Source organism: Phodopus roborovskii, unplaced genomic scaffold (genome assembly GCF_943737965.1).
Source record: "Phodopus roborovskii unplaced genomic scaffold, PHOROB, whole genome shotgun sequence".
Lineage (NCBI taxonomy): Eukaryota > Metazoa > Chordata > Mammalia > Rodentia > Cricetidae > Phodopus > Phodopus roborovskii.
The window spans coordinates 24,185,027-24,209,659 of record NW_026125052.1 but is presented as its reverse complement, the minus strand read 5'-3'; the positions used below and the strand labels follow the sequence as shown (position 1 = coordinate 24,209,659).

The 24,633-nt window shown below is 43.2% G+C and overlaps 1 protein-coding gene across 2 annotated transcripts; it reads right to left on the bottom strand.

Annotated features, from left to right (window-relative positions):
• Positions 1 to 5,296: 5,296 nt before the first annotated feature.
• On the bottom strand, positions 5,297 to 21,547 carry Prkar1a (protein kinase cAMP-dependent type I regulatory subunit alpha). Of its 2 annotated transcripts, none has more exons than XM_051179625.1 (11): positions 21,469 to 21,547; positions 18,092 to 18,274; positions 13,215 to 13,385; positions 12,202 to 12,293; positions 11,950 to 12,011; positions 11,030 to 11,076; positions 10,250 to 10,408; positions 8,366 to 8,426; positions 7,205 to 7,326; positions 6,343 to 6,424; positions 5,297 to 5,668 (listed from the first exon to the last, which is right to left on the bottom strand). In XM_051179625.1, the coding sequence occupies exons 2-11, from the start codon at positions 18,266 to 18,268 to the stop codon at positions 5,496 to 5,498; spliced, it is 1,146 nt and encodes a 381-aa protein (XP_051035582.1). In that variant the 5' UTR covers positions 18,269 to 18,274; positions 21,469 to 21,547; the 3' UTR covers positions 5,297 to 5,495. The 2 variants fall into 2 exon arrangements, with proteins under 2 accessions (XP_051035582.1, XP_051035584.1); XM_051179627.1 differs by lacking the exon at positions 21,469 to 21,547 and adding an exon at positions 20,579 to 20,593.
• Between the last annotated feature and the right edge of the window lie 3,086 nt (positions 21,548 to 24,633).

Sequence of the window (24,633 nt, the reverse complement as noted above, 5' to 3'; positions counted from 1 at the left end):
CATGCTGGCAATGCTTGCAATGCCAGCACTCAGAGGGGCCAGAAATTCAAAGCCTCCCCAGCTACACAGCAGGTCAAGGCTAGCCTGGGCTGCATGAGGAAGTAACACTATGTAAATCAAAACTAACGGACACGGGAAACTGGCAGCAAGTTAGGATTGCATGGGTGAAGAATCAAGTAAAAATAAATGGCTTCAGCAGATCACTTTATTTCCTGATAAAAGCCAGAGGATCAAAAATTATGAGAAGCTGGGCATCAGTGGCTCACGTCTTTAATCCCAGTACTCGGAAAGCAGAGGCAGGCAGATCTCTCTGAGTTTGTGGCCAGCTTGGTCTACAGAGCAAGTTCCAGGACAGGCTCCAAAATAATACAGAGAAACCCTGCCTCGAAAAAACAAAAACAAAAGTATGAGCAAAGAGAAAAGGCACCACAAAGTCACGAGTCAGAAATGTCACCACAGACTTCCTTCCGCACATATCCAAAGACAGACAGGACAAACAACAGTGGTACCGTTTTTCATCATCTGACTTGAGGGCTCATGTAGTCCAGGCTAGCCTGAAACTCCCAAGCACCTGGATTACAGGCATGAGTCACCATGCTTGTCTTGCAATGGATGGTTTGGATTCATTCTAGCACCTCACCATCCCTGAACCCAGTTTGCTCAATAACCTTGCTTCTATTCACCCTAAAGCCTTGCCATGCCCCACTTCACCAGCCTGAAAGTCGACACACAGGTTTGCAACCTCCTGAACACACATAACCCCTACCTCCAATGGGCAAGAAGAGAACTAAGGCTCTCAAAATATTAAAATCTTATCATTTTGTGGTGTATACCTATTCCACAGTGAAGTCTGTGAAAGTTAAATCTGTTAGCAGTAAGGACTCAAGCCAGCAAATCTCAGCTCTTCAGGGACTGAGACAAAAGTGTAAAGTTGAAAGCTGGTCTGGGCTACAGAATGAAAAGAAAGGGCAAAAGTCAGCTCTTTAAAAGAGCAACCTTAGTGCCAAAGACTCTCCCATCCAGGTGGCCCTTTCATGAGGTACAGCTTTTTTTTTTTTTTTTTTTAATGTATTTATTTATTATGTATACAGTACTCTGCTTGCATGTAGGCCTGCAGGCCAGAAGAGGGCACCAGATCTCATTACAGATGATTGTGAACCACCATGTGGTTGCTGGGAATTGAACTCAAAACCTTTAGAAAGGCAGCCAGGGCTCTTAACCACTGGGCCATCTCTCCAGCCCTGGGGCACAGCTTCTTACAGCTGTTTCTCCTATTCTCCCCTGTGCAGGAAGCACTAGGAAGCTACTGAAGAATGGGGGTGGGGGGAATCCTATATTGAAAAAAAGGTTTGAGACTTTCAACCAGTCGAGTGAGCTGTAGTCCTCCCCCCTCATCCCAGTTTCCCTTGATGCAGACCAGTTTCTGAAGATTCTAGAATAAAATTTCTAATATAGTTTTCAAAACCAAAGTAAGTGAATTTGATGATATGCTGAATAATGTTGGAATAACTACATAGACTTTACTTTTAAAATTCTAACCAAAAAAAAAAAAAAAACTAAGACCAGCATTTTTCAAAAATACCAAAAACCAAAATCATTCCATTCTCAAGAGGTATCAAGTTCTCAAGGCTTGCTGCTCACGCTGGTTCCTTGCTCAACTTCCCGTGAAAAAGTATTCTGAGTCTATGTGGAAACTTTCCATGTTACCACTGACAAGCACTGTGTGGACTGGTGGGAACCAGTTTGGAGGGGTATGTATGCCACAGCATCCTCACATGCAGGACAACTGAGACTAAGGATGAAGTAAAACTCTCACATATGCAGTAATTCTGATCTTTAAACCCCTGGATGCTCAACTGGCAGATAATCATTGCCCCTACGAGAAATACCGAGCCAGGCTCCCAGGAGTCTCTAGAGCAATCGCGCCAGCCTGGTACGGTGCGGTGAAGATGCATCGTGTTATAGTTATATAGGCACTACCGCATCTGCCTACATCATACACTTTCACAGTAAGAAACAAGTTTCTCACACTCAGGAACATGAGCCAGTCCATGAGCACTATCCTTAGGGACCTTTTAAATATTGAGTGAACCCACCAACTTGAATGAAAACACACCCAAAGTGTGGTGCTATGAGCCCCCCACCCCACCCCCAAAAAATGACACATTCACAACTGAAAGCTAAAATGAGGCTACAGACCTCTTTGAGCATCGGGTGGGGAGGAGTGCATGGCGAATCAAGGCTTCACCAGCTGCGAGGAGCGCTGCATTCTCGGAGTCACACTTAAACTGTACCAAGTAGGAAAACTTGAAAATACAGAAGCCACAGACTAAGGAAGGGCTGCAACTCATTTGGGGTTGACAAACCTGAGACTAAAGAAAAAGCTCTCCACCTAGTGGCAACTTTTTAAAATCACAAAGCTACTTAAACTAGTTCTTAAAATGAAACAAACTAAAAATGACACCCATGGATGGCTTCAGTTACTTAAAGGGGTCACAACGAAGTCACAGCTCTAATGTTATGTCATGAAACAAATCTTAGCTGTGTATGTACACAAAAATGAGGATTCCTATGAAAAGATCCCAAAATGTAACAAGGGAGAGATTTGTGGTTCCCCTTGACAGACATTAGCCACTATTCTAACCCTAGTTTTGATCGACCTGAGAACACACTGCCAGGGCTTGGCTAAATATCACAAAGGATCCAACCACTTTATGGTTGGTGGTAAGTGATAAAACATAATGAAACGAAACAAAACACCACTGCCACTATGCTACTTCAGTATTAAAACGTCAACACAACAGTGAAATGCCAGGTTTTAAAGGACAGACTAGACTATGCTAAAGACAACAGACCCTGACTTTCTTCAGTAGGGGCCATCCAGTCGGTGGGAGGAAAGAATTCTGAACCTGTCCACGGTATGCCTTACAAAGCGAAACTCCAGCTACTAATGCTGGCTTCCCCGCACGTGAAGACCCCAGTTATCAATACACTGAGTAACTCATTAGCTCACTCCTCAAACTTGAGGAGTAAACATCGGAAACAAGGCTCGATATGTGCAAGATAAACACTTCTCTAGCTAAGGGAAGATCTTATAAACCACACTCCTCTGATGCAAAAATCAAGCTTCCCAAGAAGTGTGTAAAATCACAAGGAGCACAGGTCTGTCCTGTGAAAAAGAAGCCATGGCTTTGGACAGTCTTCCTTCCACGACTTGTTGGTCAACCTGTCACACACCCATGAACATTTTAACAAGGTTTTGAGATCCACCCTCTGGCAAACTGAACTGGGATATATTAAAAATAAATACATACAGTACTTTACATTAATCCAAAATTCACGTTCACTCTTGCCCACTGAACTTTTGGGGAGGGACAGGGGAAGAGAAGGAGAAAAGGAAGAAAAACTGATTCATTTAAGAATTTAAATTATTTAATCTTTTTTATTCTGTGACCTACCATTGAGACAGTCTGTAACAAAAGAACAGCGTATATTAGATTAGCACACAGTATATCAAACTAATATCCAGGAAACAGCAACTGTCCCTTTGGCCATCTTCACTTTCTCAGTAGATCTGAATTCATCCACCCATCCAGAGATGATGGTACCTGGAGTCCACAAAGACAGTATGCCAACCATAACTTCTGACTGATATTTAAACTGCACAAAGATAAAGCTTTAAATGTGGTAATTTTTAAATTTAGACTTATCTTGAGAAGTCTAAGAGTAAAAACTACAAAAGGGAGTAACCAGCAAGCTAGCACTGTGTAGAGCTCTCTGGAAAGCAGGGTGTATCTCTGTATACAACAAAGGGATATATACAGACAAAAATGCATCTTGTGGCATTCTACATCATTCATGTAAGTACATTTTTGGCATTTAAACAAATATCAAATTAAGCTTTAATCTAGTAACATAATTTTATTTTTTAAATATAAAAAAGATAGCCAAACACAAAGTACAGAAAACCCTCATTCAATATAGATTATGGAAGTTTTAGAAATAGCAACAAGGTAGCTTTCTACCGCACACTAAAACCTAAATGAAACTTCTTTCCCAAGTTAGTAACAACCTAAAAGCATTTCAACCTATCAAGAAAAAAAAAATCTGCCATGACCAATTTAAGTTAACTAGGAAAGCACAGAAGGGGATTATTAATCAGAACCACTTGCACACATGGAAAATGCTTGCAGTCACTCCCAAATAGAACCTGACATTGTACATAAATCACAACATGCCTAGTTAGGAACTGTGAAATTTCATTTAAAAAATAACAGTAATAAAAATAAACTGTTGGGTTGTCATTGGAATAGTAACACAAAAGGCTGGAAAATACTGAAATACAGTTAAGACTCAAACACAAGTTTACTTAAGAAAAAGAAAATAACACACACACACAAACAGAAATCAATAAAGTTTACCAGAGAAATTCAAGGTTAGACAGGAAAAGGCAGGACTTTCAGCAGGATGGCCTTTCAGACCACAACGCAGCCACATCCTACCCACCCTCGTTCACATAAACCGAGGAGAGACTAACTCAAGGACAAAGCTTCCGGTCTCTGGAGCCCAGACCCATCCACTTTCAGCAACACAGCCTCCATTTCTTTCTTTGGGGCTTGTCCTGTCTCTGTCCATTCTCCATAAATCCAATCTCCTAGAATCAGTAACCGTGGGAAGATCACACTAGTTAACAAAGAATGCAGACCTCAAGTTCTCGCTCACAGTTCTGCATCTCATGATCAGTATTTGGCACCAGCTGGATAAGTAGTTATCATTAGAACCTGTGAGCTGAGACAGATGTAATTAAGTCACCACCCAGTACTGGCCATCGACAATTTGATTTCAAACTTAAAAGGCGGGTATAGACAGCCACACCAAAATAGTTCAGGGTTGCAGAAGAAACACTAGCAATACACAAACAAAACCAGGCTGAGGGGGCTGAACTAGTTGTATCTGTCTGGTTATTAGCAAAACATGGGCACTCCCACACTTAAACTAGTTGAATTACAAGCAGATGTCTTTCTACTGTACTAGGATTTTTCTATATCCATTCTTCTAATCCTTAAAAGTTAAATCATTTATTCTATAAAGAAATACAGCAAACATGGCCACAGTCTAAATATGTCACTTGTGTCATATGGAAATGGAAATCTGTGTCACTTAAAGACCCCTACGCTGTTATAACATCATTACGGTAATTCACTGGTGCAGGACCGCCCTCACCAAAAAGCATGGCACTCACTCGCTGCCCAGGTTGAACACTAGCCCTGCATAGAGAGAGGCGGTAACAGCCAGGTCCATGGAACTCTCTATTTATTTGTGTATGAGCATTCAGTCAATGCTCCAAATGAAAAAAATGGTGCAATAAAGCAACTTTTAGTATAAAGAGACAAGAAGCTGTGAAGCCAGTGGCCACTTGGCGCTGCAGATAGGGAGAGAGCAGTCTGCATGAATGAAGCATGGACTGGGGAGAAGAGAGGCACAGTAGGCAGGTCTCAGACAGACAGTGACACAAAGCTGTTGTACTGCTGGATGTTTCGCTTGAGGATATCTGAGCAAGGGCCAAGGACACGTTCAAACCGGGGTCGGTCCAGCTTAACACACTTCAAAGGGCCACGCGCAACCACTGTGGCGGCCCGAGGACGATTCATCAGCAGGGCAATTTCACCTGGGAAAGAGAAGAGCAAAGAGTAAGAGCAGACTAACAACTAACATCTATGTAAGCCACTTCCTTAAAGGGTCCACTTCTGAGAGAGACGACCAGGACTTACTTTTCTACTAACTCAGTAGAGGCTACACGACAACTGCACCTTAAAAACTACTGCAAACTAATGAAGTCCTACAGTCAGTCAGTCATGCCTACAATCCAACACTCAAGGGGTGGAGGCAGACAGAAAGGTGACTGAAGTAGTTAGAAAGTTGGCCTCACTATACAATCAATTCCAGGTAGTCGAGGCTACATAAGACAGCTGTGTGTTTATGTGTCCCCATGTCCATCTATTAACTGAGCAAAGTTACAGTATTGCTCTGAGAGTATAGGTTAAGAAATCTAACAGGCATCATGACTATAATCCCAACACTTAGGAGGCTAAGGCAGCAGATCTGAAGAGGGCCACCTGCACTGTTATCTGAGGCTCTATCTCAAAAACAAAAAAAAGACAGAGCATGGAAGTGCATACATTTAATCCCATGGGGTAGCCTGGTCTACAGGGTGAAATTACAGGCCAGATTCTACCTTAAAAATAAGTAAATAAATGAAAACAAAATTCAGAAGACAAATTATGGAAAACTATACTAAGAGATACTTAAATCGCGTATTTCTTGTCAAGGAATCCAACATACCAAAATAATCAGAAGGCCCCAGCCGTCCCACTTCAACAAACTCTTCGTTTTCTGACCGACGCTGCAACACAGCAGCTGTGCCCTGGAAGAACATCAGCATGAAGCCAAACGGATGCTTCCTCACCCAGACAGAGACCAAAAGACCCCATATAACCTCAGCTACCCTACAAAGGCTAGGGAAGGACTCAGCAGTTACTTCAACTTGTCTATGCGCTTATGTTCAAAGATGAGAGGTCCTGTCAACCCCCCCAAACCCTCCCACTCCACCCCCACATTCCCTGTGACTTCCATTTAACCTGCATCCCACTACTCAGGTTCTCATCAAGCTCAAGCATTTAAAACAGAGTATAGAGTCCAGTTAGAAAACGTTATGTAAAGTCCAAGCTTGGTGTGTCTTTCCTTTCTAAAACAAAATGTTAGTAAGACTGTCACTCTCAAGAGTTCACATTTCTATGGCTGTATTTGCAGTGTGACAGGAGTTCAGTGTCTGAAGATGCTATTTGGACCTGCGTAGCAAACAGGACTATACGTAGATGTTTGAGATAACACAGTCACTTTTAGAATTGTAAATCATCACCCAACAGCCTAAGCACTCACATTTCAACAGCAATGGTTCAGAATCGTATTACAGTTGAGGGGCTTTTAGCATGGTAATGTCACCAATCATGTATAGGGCCTTTCCAGAATTCTGACTCAAGTTCTTTTAAAGCTGTAGCAGCCTACACACAAAGCTGCATTCTGAAGTAAAAGACAATTTTTAAATAAAACTGTTAGGTAGCCCTAAAACTAAAGCCACAAATCAGATCGACTGCACCCCTCTAGGTGAACAACTCACAAAGGAGTCAAATGCAGAACTCTGTACCTCCAAAATAATGAAGAACTCGTCCCCTGGTTCTCCTTGCACCACGATCTTCTGTCCATCTTCAAACTGGACAGGCTCCAACGCATCAGCCACTGTGAGACGCTCCCACTTGTCCAGAGACTCTGAAAGATAAGAATCCAGAGGCTTTTTCTCTATGGATTTGGTATTGCTGAAAAATAATAAAATGTAAGCAAAATCAAACTACAGATAGACAACCATCAGCATCCCCACACAACATCCCAACAGGATTGTTCCAGGTACATGGCACAGCACCTGTCCTCAGTCACTGCCAGCCTCAGCAGGACTTGCCTATGACAGCAGATAGTCCCCAGAGCCTTCCTTTAACTCTGGTTAGCACATATCAACTGCATCCCATGGCAAAGAAAATGCAATTCTGAACATTAGCATCAAGTAAAGCAAACCAAAGTAATAGCTTCCCCTCACACCAGTCCAAAGGTCCTCCATTTAACCCCTCAACTCAATTTACCTTGGAATAACAAGGAGCTAGAAAGTAATTTTCGTTCCCACAGACCCAACTAATGTTCAGAACACTAACATAAAGGACAAGTAAGGCAAGAAAGTCCAATCACTGTAACAAAACAACAGCAGATTGTCATGTGGGAAAAAATGACTACTCATACCCACACAGGACAGGTTTTAACATCTCCCAATCTATGTCAGGAAATCTACAGAAGTATGTCCATTTAGCCTGCTCATTTTAAATTTCAACAAGTCTGGATCTTTTTAAAATAAGCCAACAAAGACATCTAACTTTTTCTCAGACACAACCCATGTGTGCAACCATCAGGACAGAAGCTGCAGCAGGGCTAATTGTACCATCCCCGGCATGCTCAGGACACTGAGAGAGAGAGCATCCTGCTCCTTCTAAGAGGAGCAAGCAGCAGCTACACTGCCAGAAGGCTTTTCCCAAGGCTAATTACAGGGCCTGTCATGTATTAGCAAATTGAACGAATACATGTTACAATTACTACAAACTTTGCCAAACTTTTAACACTGTCAAAATTTTGTATGACCATAACTGGCAAAAACAAGCATGAAAACAGAAATAAATGAGCCAGGAGACTTATGTCATGTGAAAAGCTGTGCCAAGTATCACAAATGGTCCAATTTATCAGTTCTTCATACAATTTTCCAACTCACCTAAAATAGACACTTTACTAAGGAATTCTTCATACATCTTCCTCTTTCTCAGAGTGCTTCCCTATTAAAAAGAAGAGATATAATTATCACACAATGCTACAGAATAATTTACACTTTAAACTAAAAAGAAGTAAATACAAAGCCTCCTGCTGTTGCCTGACTCTCAACCATTTTTCTTTGTACTAAATGTGAGCTACGGGCACAAAGCTCTTTGTTAGGGTCCTAAAGAGCAGGTGTGCAACCCAAGGGAGGACACGTTCCAACAAGTAGTGAAATGCCAAGCAGCTCTCTAAAAAGCAACTAAGCAGCTAATAATGCATGAGCATGAGACTTCAATGTAGCTGACTATCTACTTCCCCACAGGCTGTGGGCAGGGAACAGACTATTGTCAGAGTGAGAAAGACAGGCCCACAGTCCTAACTAGGCTTGTAGAGTCACACCATCCTCAACACTCTAGATCTCATCTAAGACAAAGTTTACTTGGTGTATTTGGAAGAAATACAAGAGTATCTTATGTGCTTTCTGACAAACTTTTCAAACAAGGTAAAATGACCCCAGTACTACCACATTTCCCTGTGTAAGTGTTTATGTACACATGTGCATATTACACACACCATCTGCCCTACATAGCCACAGGTGCCACATCTGCAGTCAATTACAGACATAAATAATAAGGGGGTGTGTGTTACATACTTGGTCAACATTCAGACTTTCTTCCTGTTTCCCACAGAGTGTATCTACAATCTATGAAACAATGTTCACTGTGCTTTCAATATCAAAGCTCAGCTAGTGATGGCTTAGAGTACACAGAGTATGTACACAGGTCATTTTAGATAAGGGACTTGAACATTCACGAATTTTGGTGCATACAGAATAGAAAACCAGAAAAACAAACAAACAAACAAACAAAACCCTGCAGCTAAGGAGCCAATGAAAACAGTCAGTAGCCAAGGGAGGAAGAGTCCTTTTTCCTTAGGGGTGTGGCTGCTGGACGGCTGCCCATGCACCACTATAAATTCAAACAGCAGTAAGGAGACTCAGTGGGATATATATACATATGAACACATATGGTTCACAGAGGTGGGAGAGGGACAAGATTCCCTCTGTCGCAGGTCCAGGGGTATGAAATTGTCAAAAAATAAGTAAAAATATTATTTTAGACAAAAAAGAAGTCCACAAAAACTTCAAAGCATTAAGATAGCCTTTTTTTTTTTAAATTATGTGTATGTTGGAGTATGGGTTTGTACACATTCGTGCAGTGCCTATGTAGTGTAGAGGAAGGCATCAGATCCCCTGGAGCTGGAGTTACAGCTGGTGGTGACCTGGCTGGTGTATGAAACCAAACTTGGGCCTGCTGCAAAAACAGTACACACTCTCATTCATCTCTGCAGCCTGAGGCTATGCATCTTCAAACAGGACACCAGGACACCAGGAAAACTTAAGCAAACCATTTAGGATGGCTAGGACTATTCACTGGGACTTAAAACACCTAGAGCTCCTCTGTAAGATTACCACAAATTTCTCAAGGAGTCCCACTGTGAGCAGAAGGACTCCATGGTCTTATTGCTTGGGTAATTCCTCTAAAAAGGCAGTATGAGTTTATTACAGATAACCCCATTTTGGTTGACAGAAGGTGATTACTTCTGGATGGCTTTAAATGACTCTATACACGTAAAACCAGTCCTGTGGGCAATCTACTAAGATTAAGTAAGATTCACCCACTAGCAGACTATTAGGACAAGCTGACTGCTATCTACACACATTTCTCTGGTTACTCCTGACCTAACTTGTGTTTTACTAACCCTGTCTCAAGCGATACATTAACCCAAACCTAATGCAAACTAGTCAATCATTAAAAGCTAAAACCCACAGCCTATTAATTACCATGAGGATTCTTCGGTAGCTGTCTCGGTCAATGCCCCACAGCTTCACATTGGTCTTCGCTTTGACAGTGGCTGCTCTGGGTGTTCCATAAATCAGAGCCAGTTCTCCAAAACTCCCTCCTTCCCCAACACTGGTTGCCCATTCATTATTGACGTAAACCTAAAATAAAAATGACATCAAAAAAGTGGGTTTTTTTCTATCTACATATGCAACTGCTAATTCTCAGACTTTCCAAAGGAAGAATTCTGAACCTGTTTTAGCATATACACAACATCTACAGGAGAGCAGAACAAACCACTGAGAGCTGACAAGTGAAATGATCTGATAACGGTGCCCTAGCGGGATGCCAAGAACACACATTCAGACAAGCACTAATGTCAAATGGCACACATTTACAGAATGCTGTGCTGGGCGCTTTATGTGCCACTAAATAATCCTGAGACTGAGGTGATTTTTATCCTCATTTCCCTGGTTTAAAAAAAAAAAAAAAAAAACAGAAATTTTAAAAGCTGTACTATTCTACAGTGGAGCTCTGAGTTCTCTTACACCATAGGATACATGCATTTTCCAACTGCTACCCCAGTGAGAATAGTGAACAGTATGTATAGATAGGGTAGCTACCTTTAAAAAGTTTATGTCATAAAAACACTTGGCAAATGTTAAGGGAATTGACTTATATAGGCTATCATCATCTGCCCTTATAAACACAATGCTTACTGCTTAGAAATTAAGTTCAAAATCAAGATTATCAACACTTTTTTTGGTATTATTAAATCTTACATCCATTTCTCCTTGATCAATCACGTAGAAGTTATCCCCTTCATCACCTGGAAGACAGTAAAAAGTCAGATCATTAACAAAACAATCAAACTAACATAAAATAGTAAATTTATGGGTGGATGCTAAATGACTAAACTCAAGAGAAAAATGAGCAAGGTTTTTTCAAAAGACTGAGATGACATTAACCATTCCTTCCGGTCATCTCACAATATCTTTTAAAACTGTACTTAATAAAGCCATGAGACCTATGAGACCTCACTGTGCAAAGGCACCTACTGCCAAGGCTGACAAGCTGAGGAAGGAGAAACCAATCCCTGCAAGATGTCTTCAGAATTCCACTAACCAGTGCTGCAGCTCACACGCACGTGTGCACACACAGACACAAAATCAATCAATCAAATGTATTTTTAAAAATGTTGGGTCACTTACGTATAGAAAGTTAACTTCTATGGAATGTACAAACACAACAAAGAACTCAACCGTTAGTAACAGTTAGTAAAAGGGTATGTTGCCACAAAATGGGGAAATACTTGGCTTATGAAGATTCATGTTAGTCTACATGGGCAAAATGGTTAAGATTCTGTATGAGGTATAGAACAATATAACAGATGGGTTGGTTATCTGATACAGAATGTCAGTGGTTTTGCTTATTTATTTGATCTTAAAATCAATAAAAAGGACATGTGACTTAATGTTCTGAAATTCTATATAATATCCAATGACAACATAAGCATTCCCTTTAACGGTGAAGTAACCAAAAATACTAATCCCATAGAGAAAGTGGTACTTTTAATAACTTAGAGAACTGTTTAATAAAGAAGAAAATACTAAGGCCCACAGACTCCAACAAAATAAAATAAAATAAAACACCCTCATTTCACCTCCTTTCCTGTAACCACAATGCATGTGGCAGCCCTTACCTTGCTGTATAACTGTCTCTCCAGCAATAAAGGAGACTGGGAACATGGCATCAAAAATGTCACTGCAGGACAGAAGAGGCCTGGGTTAGACTTCGCAGATCTCTTCTACACATTTCACACACTTAGTATTAAAGCTCTCAGGTGCTCAGTTCTGTCACTTGGTACACAACTAAGAGCCTAGAACTTGCAATAGTGACAAAAGTTTGGTACCACCACCCCACTGGGCAAAGTGTAAAGAGTGCCTGCACCTACCTTCTCTCATTATCATCAAGGTGTGAAAACAGCACATTTTTTTCGATGGCTTTGGCTAAAGCAGCCATTGTCTTATAATCTTTGGGTATAACCTAGAAAAATATTAAAGGCCAAATGACAACCTAGAAACCAAAGACATTTATTTCATGTTTGCATCTTGCATTTCAGTTAAATGCCATGCCACATAATGCTATTTAAACAAGGCTATTTTGAGTTAAATATTTTCACTAAAACACCTGTATGATTCACAAAGTCCTCAACAAATACTGGTTAATCCCCTTGCCTAGAGCCAGGCTTATAGTTAAAGGTCAGTACTTGAGTTCAAGTTAACAAGTAAACCGAAAAGACCTAGACCAAGATCATCACTCTGAGGCAAATCTAAGCATTTTATAACAAATAGTCATTTTGCAAACTGTGACCATACAGTATTGTTCGGTTCATAAGCATCAAGTGCCTTGGGCCTATTTCCCCCAAAGGTTAAAACCTAATTCAATGTTGGCAGGCTCTGAGGAAGACTGGACCAGGTTGAATGCAACTTGTAGGGTAATAGGTTAAAAGCCAAGCCAGGTGGCTCATGTTTAATCCCAGCCAGTGGGAGGCAGAGGCAGGTGGATCTTTGTGAGTCTGAGGCCAGCCTGATCTACAGAGAGTGTTCCAACATGGCCAGGGCTATATAGAGAAGCCCTATCTTGAAAAATTAAAAAAAAAAAAAAAAGGTTAAAAGCCAAAACATGAATTACATGGTGCCAATGACAGCCTGAACTAAGAGAAAAAGGAATACTGCCTGCTTCTGCTGCTGCTGCTGCAAAAGAGCATGCAAATCAGCAAGGCCTAAATGCAACCACTCACTGGTTTATAATTACTACTTTCTCGAGGAGCTATTACGTCAGTTCTCAACACTAACAACTGTGCCTTTGTCTGTCTTTGAAACAGAACACGTACTCATCAAAGGAATACAGCTGAGTACAAGGTAGGCCTCAGAAACAGTTCCCAAACTTGGACATCCAAACTACCTTTCTAACATAGGATGCAGCATCTTCCTCTGTGTAAACTTCAGCACTGATTGCCCCACGGCGCCGACGGCCCTTCACCACGGGATTGGGGGGAGGAGGAGAGATCTCGTCCTCCCTGGAGTCGGTACGAGTGCTGCTTTTCTGTAGAGTCTGGATCTGTTTTGCCTCCTCCTGAAAGAAAGTTGTTTTTCAGAATCTGAAAGCCGGTACTCTCAAAGCCCAGTGACAGCTCACTTCAACCCTGTTCCAACACCAACATAAGGAGAACAAATCAATTCCAAACTGGGGGAGAAGAGGAAAACACAACAGGATAAAATCTAGAAAATTCACTCCAGCGGTTACTCAGGCACAGCACACTTTATTAGTGGCAATGCCATCTGGCTTCTTGAGCCAAGTCACATGAAAAGTGACATCAAAGATTTCTTACCTACTCTACCTCTCACTAAAAAAGTTCCTAGGCCTGAAGGGAATAAAATAAGAATGTCATCTTCTATTTTTTTCACTTATTTCATCCATTCTTTGACTCTTCAAAACATCTTTCAAATTCAAATTAACTCAGCAGTATGCAAACTATTAAAAATAAAAGTGACAAAAAAAATAATCATTTCTTCTTATCGCCTACATAGTGTAGTCCTGCCTCTGGCAAAAACATCAATTCAGGGACTCTGTACATCTCAAAAGTAGGCAAGTATGACTACCAAGGAGCTAACACAATTTCTATCAGTGTAATCATGAAGGACTTCTAGTTCTTCAGAGCAAAGTTATCAAGGGGTAAAGGGGTAGGGAGGGTGGGGGTGTGGACAATGAGAAAAACAAAACTCACTACATTATCTACGTGTATTTAACTGTAAGCACACTTACTCCTTAATTTAGTCTAGTAACCCTGCCTCTGGAAGTCTTAAACAAGCTTAGGTGTGAAATGGCATCTATACAGCAACATTTCTTCTTAGTTTTCTGTTTGTTTGTTTGTTTGTTTCAAAATAAAATATCGGAAACAAAATGAAGATCAGTGGCAATGGTTACACTGTACTCCTACAATAGACCATCACCCCTGTGTTAGCCAGTGAGTCAGCTCTGGCAGTAAAGAGCTTGAGCAAACTTGAGGACCTGAGCTCCACCCTCCAAAGCACTTCAAAATAAACTTGTAACCCCAGCACTGGTGAGGCAACAGTACCAGCTCACTGAAGATCCAGGCCAAGGTGAGACCTGTCTCAAAAATACAAGGCGATGGCTACTAAGGAATGGACCCAAAGGTTGTCTTCAGTCCTCCACACACTTACCTACATGAACACATATAAACACATACACACAAGGAAAAAAGAATAAAACTCTTTTTTAAAGATGGATGTATCTATAAATGCCCACAGATTAATTACCTCCAGAACAGGGCCGTATGCAGGTGGAGACCTTCCACCATAAGCCCTTTCATAATGGCACAATTTCAGTCTATGACTCATTTAAAACTTCATATGTTTTAGAAAATTCACTCAGTTCATTCAGGTAGTCATAGTAACTGGTAAGACCCTTCTATTTTATATTAACACAGAATTATAAAACTCACCTAAGTTCAAAGTGCAAAAGCATTTAAAAAAAAAATTCTAACCCTCAAACTAGTCATTGTTATTTCAGAAATTTTCATTTAAAAACTCAAAAATGAGGGGCTCGGGAGATAGCTCAGTTGCATGAGGACCTGAGTTCAGATCCCCAAAACCCAAGTAAAAGCTGAATGTAGATACACACATCTTAGCAGACAGGCAGTCACCTTAGTATTCGGATCAGCCTGTCTAGCCAGCTAACCAATGAGTGAACTCCAATGAGAGATCCTGCTTCAAAAGACACAGAGCACCTAATATCAACCTCTGACCTCTACATGCATGCATATTCATGTGCACCCACTAACATACATATGTAGTGCACCCACTACATATACAAACACTATATACTACACACACACACACACACACACACACACACACACACACACACACACCCCTCACAAAAGAAGTTTCATTTGGAACTGTATTCTAGTTAAACAGATTTTAAAGGTAATTCTGAAGTTAACAAAAACATTCTGATTTTAAGTCTTGTGGAGTCCGGTGAATCTATAAAACAGCAATCTGAATATAACCTAATCTCAATGATTCAGAGACATGACTGAAATCACCAACTTCTAAAATATCCGCACTCTGCTATTGTCAGTCAGCTGTGAGTCTCCCTCTTAGCTCTGAATCTATTTTCTGGCTAGTAACATTCCTGACTCTTCTACATATGTTCTGCACTAAACTGAGCTTAAAACTCTGTTTCTTTCCTGCCCTTGTCATCTTTTTCTGTAGACAAGCTTCCCACCACAATGACTTGAGGCTTGGGCCCAGAATGTGAAGTGGACTCGTCATACCAAGCACGCTATTGTGGTCTGCCTCTAGTGGCCTTGGATTTCTGTTCTGTTCAACATGCCCTAGATAATGGCTGTTCTTTCCACTCAGATCCAGAACAAGATACACGAAGTAAAGACAAGATAGGCACATGACCAAGAAATACATATGAAATCCCAGGGTTACATGTTATTGCAGAAAACCTAACTCCTGGGATCACAGTTATGATTTAACTTCCTTTAGATTCAATTGCTGCTTCAGCAAAATGGTATCAATACCCTACCTTCCACATTTAAAGTAATGGGAAAGAAAGAAGGGGGGGGATGGGCAGAGAGGAGGAAAGGGGGAGGGAGAGAAGAGGCAGAGCGAGAGAGAGAGGGAGAGAGGGAGAGAGGGAGAGAGAGAGAGAGAGAGAGAGAGAGAGAGAGAGAGAGAGCTTCACACTGTATTTAGTACACAGGAGACACCCAACAGTGGTAGATACAACTCTTCTTATCAACCAGACAGGCAAGGTACTAGTAAATATAGGCATAAAAAGACTCAAGTTCCAGGCACAATGGTCTCAACTAAAATGCAACTGTCTCCATTGACCAACTCTATTCTTTTTTGTGTATTTCCTCCGAAGTCACTGAAAGTTCCAGAAATATAACCCCTAGTTAATGGGGAAGGAGGTGGTAATAATGTGAGCTTATTTTCAGACATAAAAATTAACACACAAATTATGAAATAATGGCTTTGGTAAAAACCAAGTTAATTAAAAACCCAAGTGGAATATTATATGTATTCAACAAAGAACCTCAACGTATAAGAAAGGCGTTTTATTAACTTTTACTGGGGGGGGGGGGGGGCAGGGAGATCCATACACATTAATTGTAAAATTCCTCCTCCAGAGAAACTACAATAACGATTATGTGTTGCTTTCCACCTTGGCTAGTCCTTAAACACTCCTGTGGTAAATGAAGGCTTTGAAATTGATGTCACACACTCAACACTCCCTATAAAAAGATAGGCACTTAATGTCTCACCAACTTAATCCTCTCATTTGATTTCTACTGATGACCAAAGAAGAGGGATCGCCTTACCGTGACCCATTTCAGACCAGACCTCCAGGAACACACTTGATTTCAAAACAAGAGTACACTCCTGGCCGGTATGTCCATTATTTAGCAACTGCTTAAGTAAGACAAAGCCAGCATTTCTACTACAGATCCAAGGTGGCAAGACTGTATTCAGAGGGACTAATAAACAATTTTCTTTTCTTCCAGTTAGTCTAATCATTCTAATCACCAGCATTTTAAAGATGTCCAAGGAAATAAGTATAAAATATCTGTTCACTGAGCTACTCAAATACCTTTCTAAAATCTTCATATACATAAAATCTTTTTATGTAAACACTGGACAGTAAGAAACTGGCCAAACCAATGTGAATATTGTAGCTACATCTACTGTAAAATTAGGTACTAAACATGTTATCAGAGAAATGAGCCCCAGCAGTTTGAACCTCTTCAAAACTTGAATAAACATACACAGCAAAGTTGTACATTCACCCCCAATGATTTACAGAACAAATCAAATTCACTACTTAACATACTGGGCGAGCCAAACTTTTGCACTCATCACTTCTTGAGAACAGGACACGGAAGCATCACACTGGATGCAAAACTGTAACTCTGTTTAGAAATGCACATCCTGGAGGCTGAAGAGAAGGCACTGGCTGCTCTCTGCAGAGGACTCAGGTTCAGTCCCCAGCACCCACAGAGTGGCTCACAGCCACCCACAGCTCTAGCTCCAAGGGATCTTCCGCACTCTGTGGGTACCAGATGACAATATGGTGTACATACATTCATGCAGGTGAGACACTCATACACATAAGTAAATCTGTGTGTTTGTGGGTCATACTGACCCACACAAAATACAGATGCAACAACATAGAATAAAGATCAAATTGCATATTTTCCGGCAAACAAGTTCTAACGGAAATTATAAATACAGTAAAAAATGCAATGACCATCAATCTCTAATCTTTCCATTATACAGTGAATTCGTCCACCTAACAATAAAACAAGAGTTCAGAACTGATTTTGATTATACCACCCCAAGCTAGATGCAGATGTAAGACTACAGTTTTAAAGATGAGGTAAACTAAAAAGCTCGCCCACTTCCCTGAAGGATAGCTCTAACTTCTTTTAACTATTTCCCAATTCATACACTTGCCATACATTTGACTGACTGTTACAGCCAATTTTAAATACTATTTAAAATAGTCAAAACCAACTGTTTGGAAATCCTTTAATGGCTAAACAAACAGCATCAATTCACTTTCTGATAGATTTGGATTAAAATTACTAAGAAATCCTTCACTGCATGCTAATCTGAATTTCTATTAGATTTCTTATTTGGTCAGAATTCCTTTTCTCCCAATAGGCACAAATCAGCAACCAGCAGAAACATTAACCCTAACAACAACTGACATGGTCATCACAGATCTCCCCTCATTATTTTTACCTTCTCCAGCCTCTCAAAGTATTCCCGAAGGAATGCCATGGGTCTCTCGGGTCGAGCAGTGCACAGCTGCACAATAGAGTCCTTCAGCAGGGCCTGGATGTTGTGCTTCTGGACATAGAGCTCACATTCCCGGAGACTCCGCTCTTCCTCACTGGCGGTAGTACTGCCAGACGCCATGGTTCTCTAGGAGAAAAAGCATGGGCATGCTGGGTCAGCTATTAAGTACAACACAAATTTGGCCTATGACTTATTAAATTCACTAGACAACAGATTCATGTAATTACTTTCCCTACTCAATAGGGTTTATATTAAGAGGAGGTGGGAACTTGGATATAAAATACACACAGAATTTGAATTCTTCAAAATTAAATACTTCATTTAGTTCCTACTCTTCAATCTGAGCTCAGGACCCACAGTCCTGGAAGGAAGCATGAGCCAGTATGCCCTGCTGAGCAAGCAAGGCAAAGCTGAGGACTCGGGCCTTATGGGAATTTCATTCAGTCATCTTGCAAAAGACATCACGGTGATGACGTGGGAAATGTGTAAATGGTAAACAGGACAGAGAATTCCAAGGGCACACAGGTCGGCTCTAAGTGAAAGCACAGGCACAACGAAGAACGCCTGACATCCCCTGTGAGCACTGCCGTCCCATGAGCACAGCTAATGCCACAAAGCAAACCACCAGGGCGGAGGAGCTCATTAGCCAAGTATTAGTGGAATCAAATTTTCTGAAACACAAAAGGAGCCTCAGGTGCCTTTTCTCAGCAGTCTTTCATTCCACTGTCTTTCACTAAACTCCAGCCCTAGATGGAAGGAGTTGAAAAGGTTGTAGTGCAGGAAAATGAACTCTCTTAAGCAAACTAAGGTTTTCTTCATCTGGACAAGAATACGTTTAAAAAGGAATACACTGGTTTAAAGCATACAGGATGACTCAATAGGTAAGACTGCGTTCAAAATAGGTAAGACTGCGTTCAAACTACATTAACGTGAAATAGGAACACAATAATGGGCAGCCAGGCTGCCACACAATTAAAAGCTTGGTATTTTAACAGTCAGTTTCCCTCCCAACTCCAAATTACTAAGCACTTGAGATTAAAAGATGACTCCCTCTCCACTCAGCAAACCAATTCGACACTAACCACTTTTCAATTTATAATGCTCACTGACCCACCAAGTAAAAATGTGACTTTGAAAGAAATGCCAGGATAAAGAACTATTTCAGAGTGCTACATTGTTATCATTTTGTTTTGACGACTTTCAAGATAAAGGTCAATAACGTGCAATTAACAGACCAGGAGAAAGTTCATGGCTCCATGACAAGCACACAAATTAGAAAACCCAAAGAGACAGGAGCACCCGCCGCCCTCCGTTACTTCAGAATAAATTCTAGAGGGAAGAGTTTTACTGTAAGATAACATGTTTTTGACATGCTTCCAGGTCAGACGCCATATGAAACAAAGAATCTACTTCAGTGGAATTTTCTCCACTTCAAATACTGAAGGCCACCAGGAACATGGATAGGACAAATCTTTTATGCTTTCAAGCGTGTCGGCATATGTGTATTTAATTGATCAGAGAAACCAACTCCCAGGTCTGGTCTCTGGCTGGTACGGATGGCTCAACTGGGCCTAATAAGTGGAAAATGGCTTATGCATTACGAGGACCAAAAGGGCAGCACTGGTAAAGACAATACAGAGCCTCCCCCAAATTACTGCAGTCACCATGGGAAGAAACCCCAAATAATCTAATTTTATGGCCTTAACGTTTTTTAATCGGGTATGTCCTCATTCCACATTTGTTGCTTATTTTCCAAAGCCCAACACGACTTAGCCTCCCTCCCAAAACAAACACTTTAATGCCATCACTGACTGCAGTGTCTACTCGTGATCATGAGGGCAGGTTCTTGAGGAAATTCGCTTCTGATGACACTGTCGCTTTCAGAAGGGCTACACTGGAAGACGCACTTAAAAAACGCTTTGAGAGCCCGTTGCTGTCATGGCCCACATCCCCTGAAGGATGATGCCAAGTAACACTAACACGGCCTTGGGGGTTGGGGGGGGGGGCGTCTCCTAGTTCGAGGTTTCTTTTTTTTTTCTTTTCTCTGCTCAGGAAACCTGTCTATTGTAGCTCCCTCGAGCCACCAGCTGTCCCCACGCCCGCACCGAGCTTGGGGGGGGGGGTGTCAACGGGCGTGTTTTCAGGAGCGAGGACAGGAAAGTGCCCTTCACTTCACTCAGGCCTCGGTCATGACCACTGGGTTGCAGAAGGGCGACCCTCATCCCTCATCGGTCGCCAGGCAGGCGGCCCCAGACGCTGAGCGGGCGGGCGGCCTGGGAAAGCTGGGGTGGGCGGTGGGGTGGGGAAGGAGGGGCGGGTGTGTTAATCGGGAAAGGAGGAGAAGCAAGGGAAAAAAAAAAGGGGGGGGGGACAAAGAGAAATGGAGCTGGGTTCTGAAATCACCGAGCGCAGGGGTGGAGGGAGGCGAACCCGCGGAGGGGAGGAGGGGGGGGGGGACCCGCAAGCGTACAAACGACCGGGCGGAGGGGAAGAAGACTAGAGCCGGGTATCACGACCGGACAGGAGAACCATGGCGGATTCCGGTTAAAAACCGAGCTGTTGTCCTTCAGGAAGTGGGGGAGGGAGGACGAGCGCGGCGGCCGCGGCGCGCGGGGGGCGGGGGCGGCGGCGGCGGCCGGGGAGCGGCGGCGGGCCGCGAAGGCCGCGCGGGGCTGGGGACGGTGGGGGGCACGGGCGGCCGGTGCGAGCCGCGAGTGCGAGGCCGGCGCCAGGCGCCGCGGCCGCCCCGGAGGCGCAGGGGGTGCGGCCGTCTCCCCCGCCGCGCGCTCCCCCCCCCGGGGCGCCATCTTGGCTCGCGCCCGCGCCTCCAGGAGCGCGCGGCGGGGCCCCGCGGCCGGCCGGTGGCTCCCGGGGCGGCCCCGCGGATCCGCACTCACCTGCGGACGGGACGGGACGGGCGGCGGGGTTTGCACGGGGCGAGGCTGCCGGGGTACCGGGCGTCCTCACGGTTCGGCTCGCAGCCTCACTCCACTGGGCGATAGCGGCTCCGCGACGGCTCCACCGGAAACGAGCCGACCGCGGCCAATCAGAGCTCGGCTGCTGACGTCAATGCGCCTCGCTCTGGCCAGGGCGGTTGCCTTGGCAACCTTAAAGGGGTCGACGCCTGGGTTCCTCCTTCCCCCACCCACCCACCCACCCACCCTTAGCCCCGTCGCCTTCTGGCTAGAATCGTTCTCTGGCGGCGCGTCTATCCATCTTATCTCGTCGTGTCCGCACAGCCCCTGCCTTGCTCCCACCTTTGGCTGGCCTTCCCGCTAACCTAGTTTCTGTCTCCTTTCTTTCACTTGCCCCATCCTTACCTCTCTCTTAGTGTCTAGATTCTTCTGCCGTTCGGCGTTCTCAGCCTCTCTCCTCCTCGGTTCCTCCCAGGGCTCTCACGTCTGCCTCCCTCCACGCCTCTCCTCTGCCTTTTCTCCCTCCCTTCAACCCCTCCTCCGGCTGACCCACGTGGGACGTTTCGGTGACAGGTGGGCGACTCCGCCCCGGGTCCTGTGGGGCGGGGAAGGGGGGGGAGGATTCAGGACGCCCGGCGGCGGGGAGATTCCTGCTGTTTTCCAGGCCCTACAGGAGGCGGAGGCCCTGGCGGATCTGCCCCAGCTGAGTGAGAGCGGATGCTGGGATGCTCGTGATGGGCAGTCTCCGCATCCTGAGTAGGCCCTGTGATACCCGGGACTCGGCCTGTCATCCGGTCCAAGAAATCTGAGCCCTTATCAAGCCTCTGCTTGACTAATCTGACTGTTGTCGTCAACGGAGGCCCTATGGTGCCTACAGAGGCACAAGACACGGGAAAAGACTCCCAAAGGGAGGCCCGAGTCCTGCTAATGCCCTCCATATTATGCCTGATTGCGTGGTGAGCAGGACAGGCCGGCAGATCACACAAGTCTCAGGGGAAAAAAAAGAGGAATTTTGGAGAAAAGTCGACTCCATTATTCTTTCAGCCAACTTTTCCCCATTAATATCTGAAAATGAAAACAGAGAAGACAACTTTAGACATACGTAAATAAAATGGGCCTAAATAAATACTTAAATAAAATAGGCACTTGCAGTATACAGGCGTTAACAGCCTCATCATGTATGTTCTAGGGTAGTGTGTGTAGAAAACACATGCATTTAACACTTAATACCCAAAAAGGTAATAATTTCTCCTGCATAATTTTCACATTGATCCCAGGTTAAGATAATTGAGCTAAATAGGAATTTTAAATTTCACTCTTTTTTTTTTTTTACTTTTTCGATGTAGCTAGTAGGAACTCTTCGTTGCATTTCATATGTCTCCCATTGTATTTGTGTTATGCAGAGTTGCCTTATGAGCCTGTCTTCAACCTTAGATTTCCCCAGACTGAATATTAGTTATGATTAGCCCCTGGTAGTCAGGGGAAAGAAGGGGAAATAGAAAGAAATGCTCCCTCCGATGAACCCCCACCCCCAGCATGTCGACCATTGGCTTTTTTCCCCCCCAGATGTGAGTAGAATTGAGATTAAAAAACACTCATATAGGATTTCACCCTCTCCAGTACAAAGAAAAAGCTGATAAACTCAATACTAAACTGGCAAACAGGAGAGGAAATTTGATAGCTTTGAGCATGCCTGGTCCTGCTTCGGGGAGTGGTGGGGAGGATACTACAGACAAATCTGAGTTTGGTTTCATGCTCTGCCATCTCCGGTGATAGACTTGGTCTCATTTACCTCCTTCTGCAAAGGATAAATGGGACTGTATTAACACTAACTAATTAGGATAAAAGCAAGCATGTGTATATACAGCACCTATTATAATAGTAAACCGTTCCGGGCGCTTCAGACATAATCACAACCATTCTATGGTGTTCATTTCGAAAAGAACATGCCACGAGAAGTTAAGTGACATACAGCTAGTGTGGCTCAAACCCAGGCAATGAATGTATGTCACCCTCCTTTGCAGCATGCACCACACACACACACACACACACACACTTGCACACACGCACGCATGCACACACACACACACACACACACACACACACACAGTACCCTCATACAATGTAGGAAACATTAAATGAGAGATTGTTTCTTATTTCTCTCACTTCCTAAACTGCAAGGTTAAGTGTGAGTGGCACTGTGTCCAAACATTAGTGTTACCTTCCTAAGGCAGTTAAGCCACTTTAGAAGAAGGAAACAAGCAAGCTGGTGACATTGAGCCTGATGTTTGGAGTGACAGCTGCTTCCTTGCTAAGTCCTGGCTGGATGTCCCCATTCAGCTGCAAGCAGGCATCAGTCAGTCCAGCCACTGCCGTTTCCTGTGTCAGATGCTCTCAACCTTGTTCTAGGCGCCAGATTCTCGTGTTAGGGCTTTGGAAGACAAAAAGGGAAATGGGCAGTGGATAGTTGAGCCCAGGAAGGTTCACTGAGACAGCTGTTAGGAAAACCCAACAGCCTCCAGGCCTTCCAAAGGGCGCAAATGTGCTTGCAATTTCACTGGGCCATGCTGGGAATACCAACTTGTCGATTACGTGGCAGAAATGGCAGTTGTTTGACCGCAGATTCCCCTACTCCAGAGACCCTCTGCCCAAATTCAGAGATCTGTCATTTTTCTTTCAGCGTGTGCCCTTATGTTTACATTTCTAGAACAGTAAGTTTGTACAGTAAAATTTGTTCTTTGAATTCCATAATTGCTATCACAATGTTTGTGGAGTGATAGCAAAATAATTTGACTGGGACATCTAATAAGCAAAAGCAGAAGAAAACTATGGCATAAAGAAGAAATATGGACCCCATGCTCCATGCTGGGTTCCCTTTCCCATCATTGATGCAAGGGGGGAAGAGCTTGGTCCTGCCTCAACTTGATGTGCCATGCTTTGTTGACTCCCATGGGAGGTCTGCTCATTTTTGAATGGAGATAGAGGAGTGGATGGAGGAAGTGGGTAGAAGCAAGGTGTGAGGAGGGAGTGGGATGGGGGGGGGGAGAGTGGTCAGTATGTAAAATAAATGAAACTTTTTTAATTAAAAAAAGATATAAAAAAATAAAAAGGGAACAAAATTTAAAAAAAAAAAAAAAAAAGGAATGTGGGGACCTAGAGAGATGGCTCAGTGGTCAAAATCACTTGCTGCTCTTGCAGAGGTCCTGGGGTCAGTCCTACCACACACATTTCCGCTCACACTCTCCTGTACCTCCAGTTCCAGGGGAATCTAACCCCTCTCCTGGCCTCCTCAGGCAAGAGGGATGTATGGGAGTCCACCAGGCATGCATGGTGTATGCATTCAAACATATAGGTGCCCGAATGTGTACCTACATGAAATAAAAATAAATCTTTTTCTTTTCAGGAATATGGGCTGGGAAGATGGCTGATTCATTGGATAAAGTGCTAGTCCCATAAGAGTGAAGACCAGACAGTTAAGTGCTGGGTTGACTTAATAGTGCAGGCGTAGACTGGTTGGACTAGCTCAATCAGTGAATTCTGTGTTCATGCAAGAGAGCCTCGGTCTATGAG

What these genes read in the sequence shown, in the direction of transcription:
- Prkar1a (XM_051179625.1), bottom strand. Translation starts at nt 18,268, where the DNA reads ATGGCGTCTGGCAGTACTACCGCCAGTGAGGAAGAGCGGAGTCTCCGG. An exon ending in CTGCATCCTATGTTAGAAAG is followed by an intron (nt 12,294 to 13,214) that starts GTAGTTTGGATG and finishes ATATTTTTCTAG; the next exon opens with GTTATACCCAAAGATTATAA. An exon ending in CTTGATGATAATGAGAGAAG is followed by an intron (nt 12,012 to 12,201) that starts GTAGGTGCAGGC and finishes TCTGTCCTGCAG; the next exon opens with TGACATTTTTGATGCCATGT.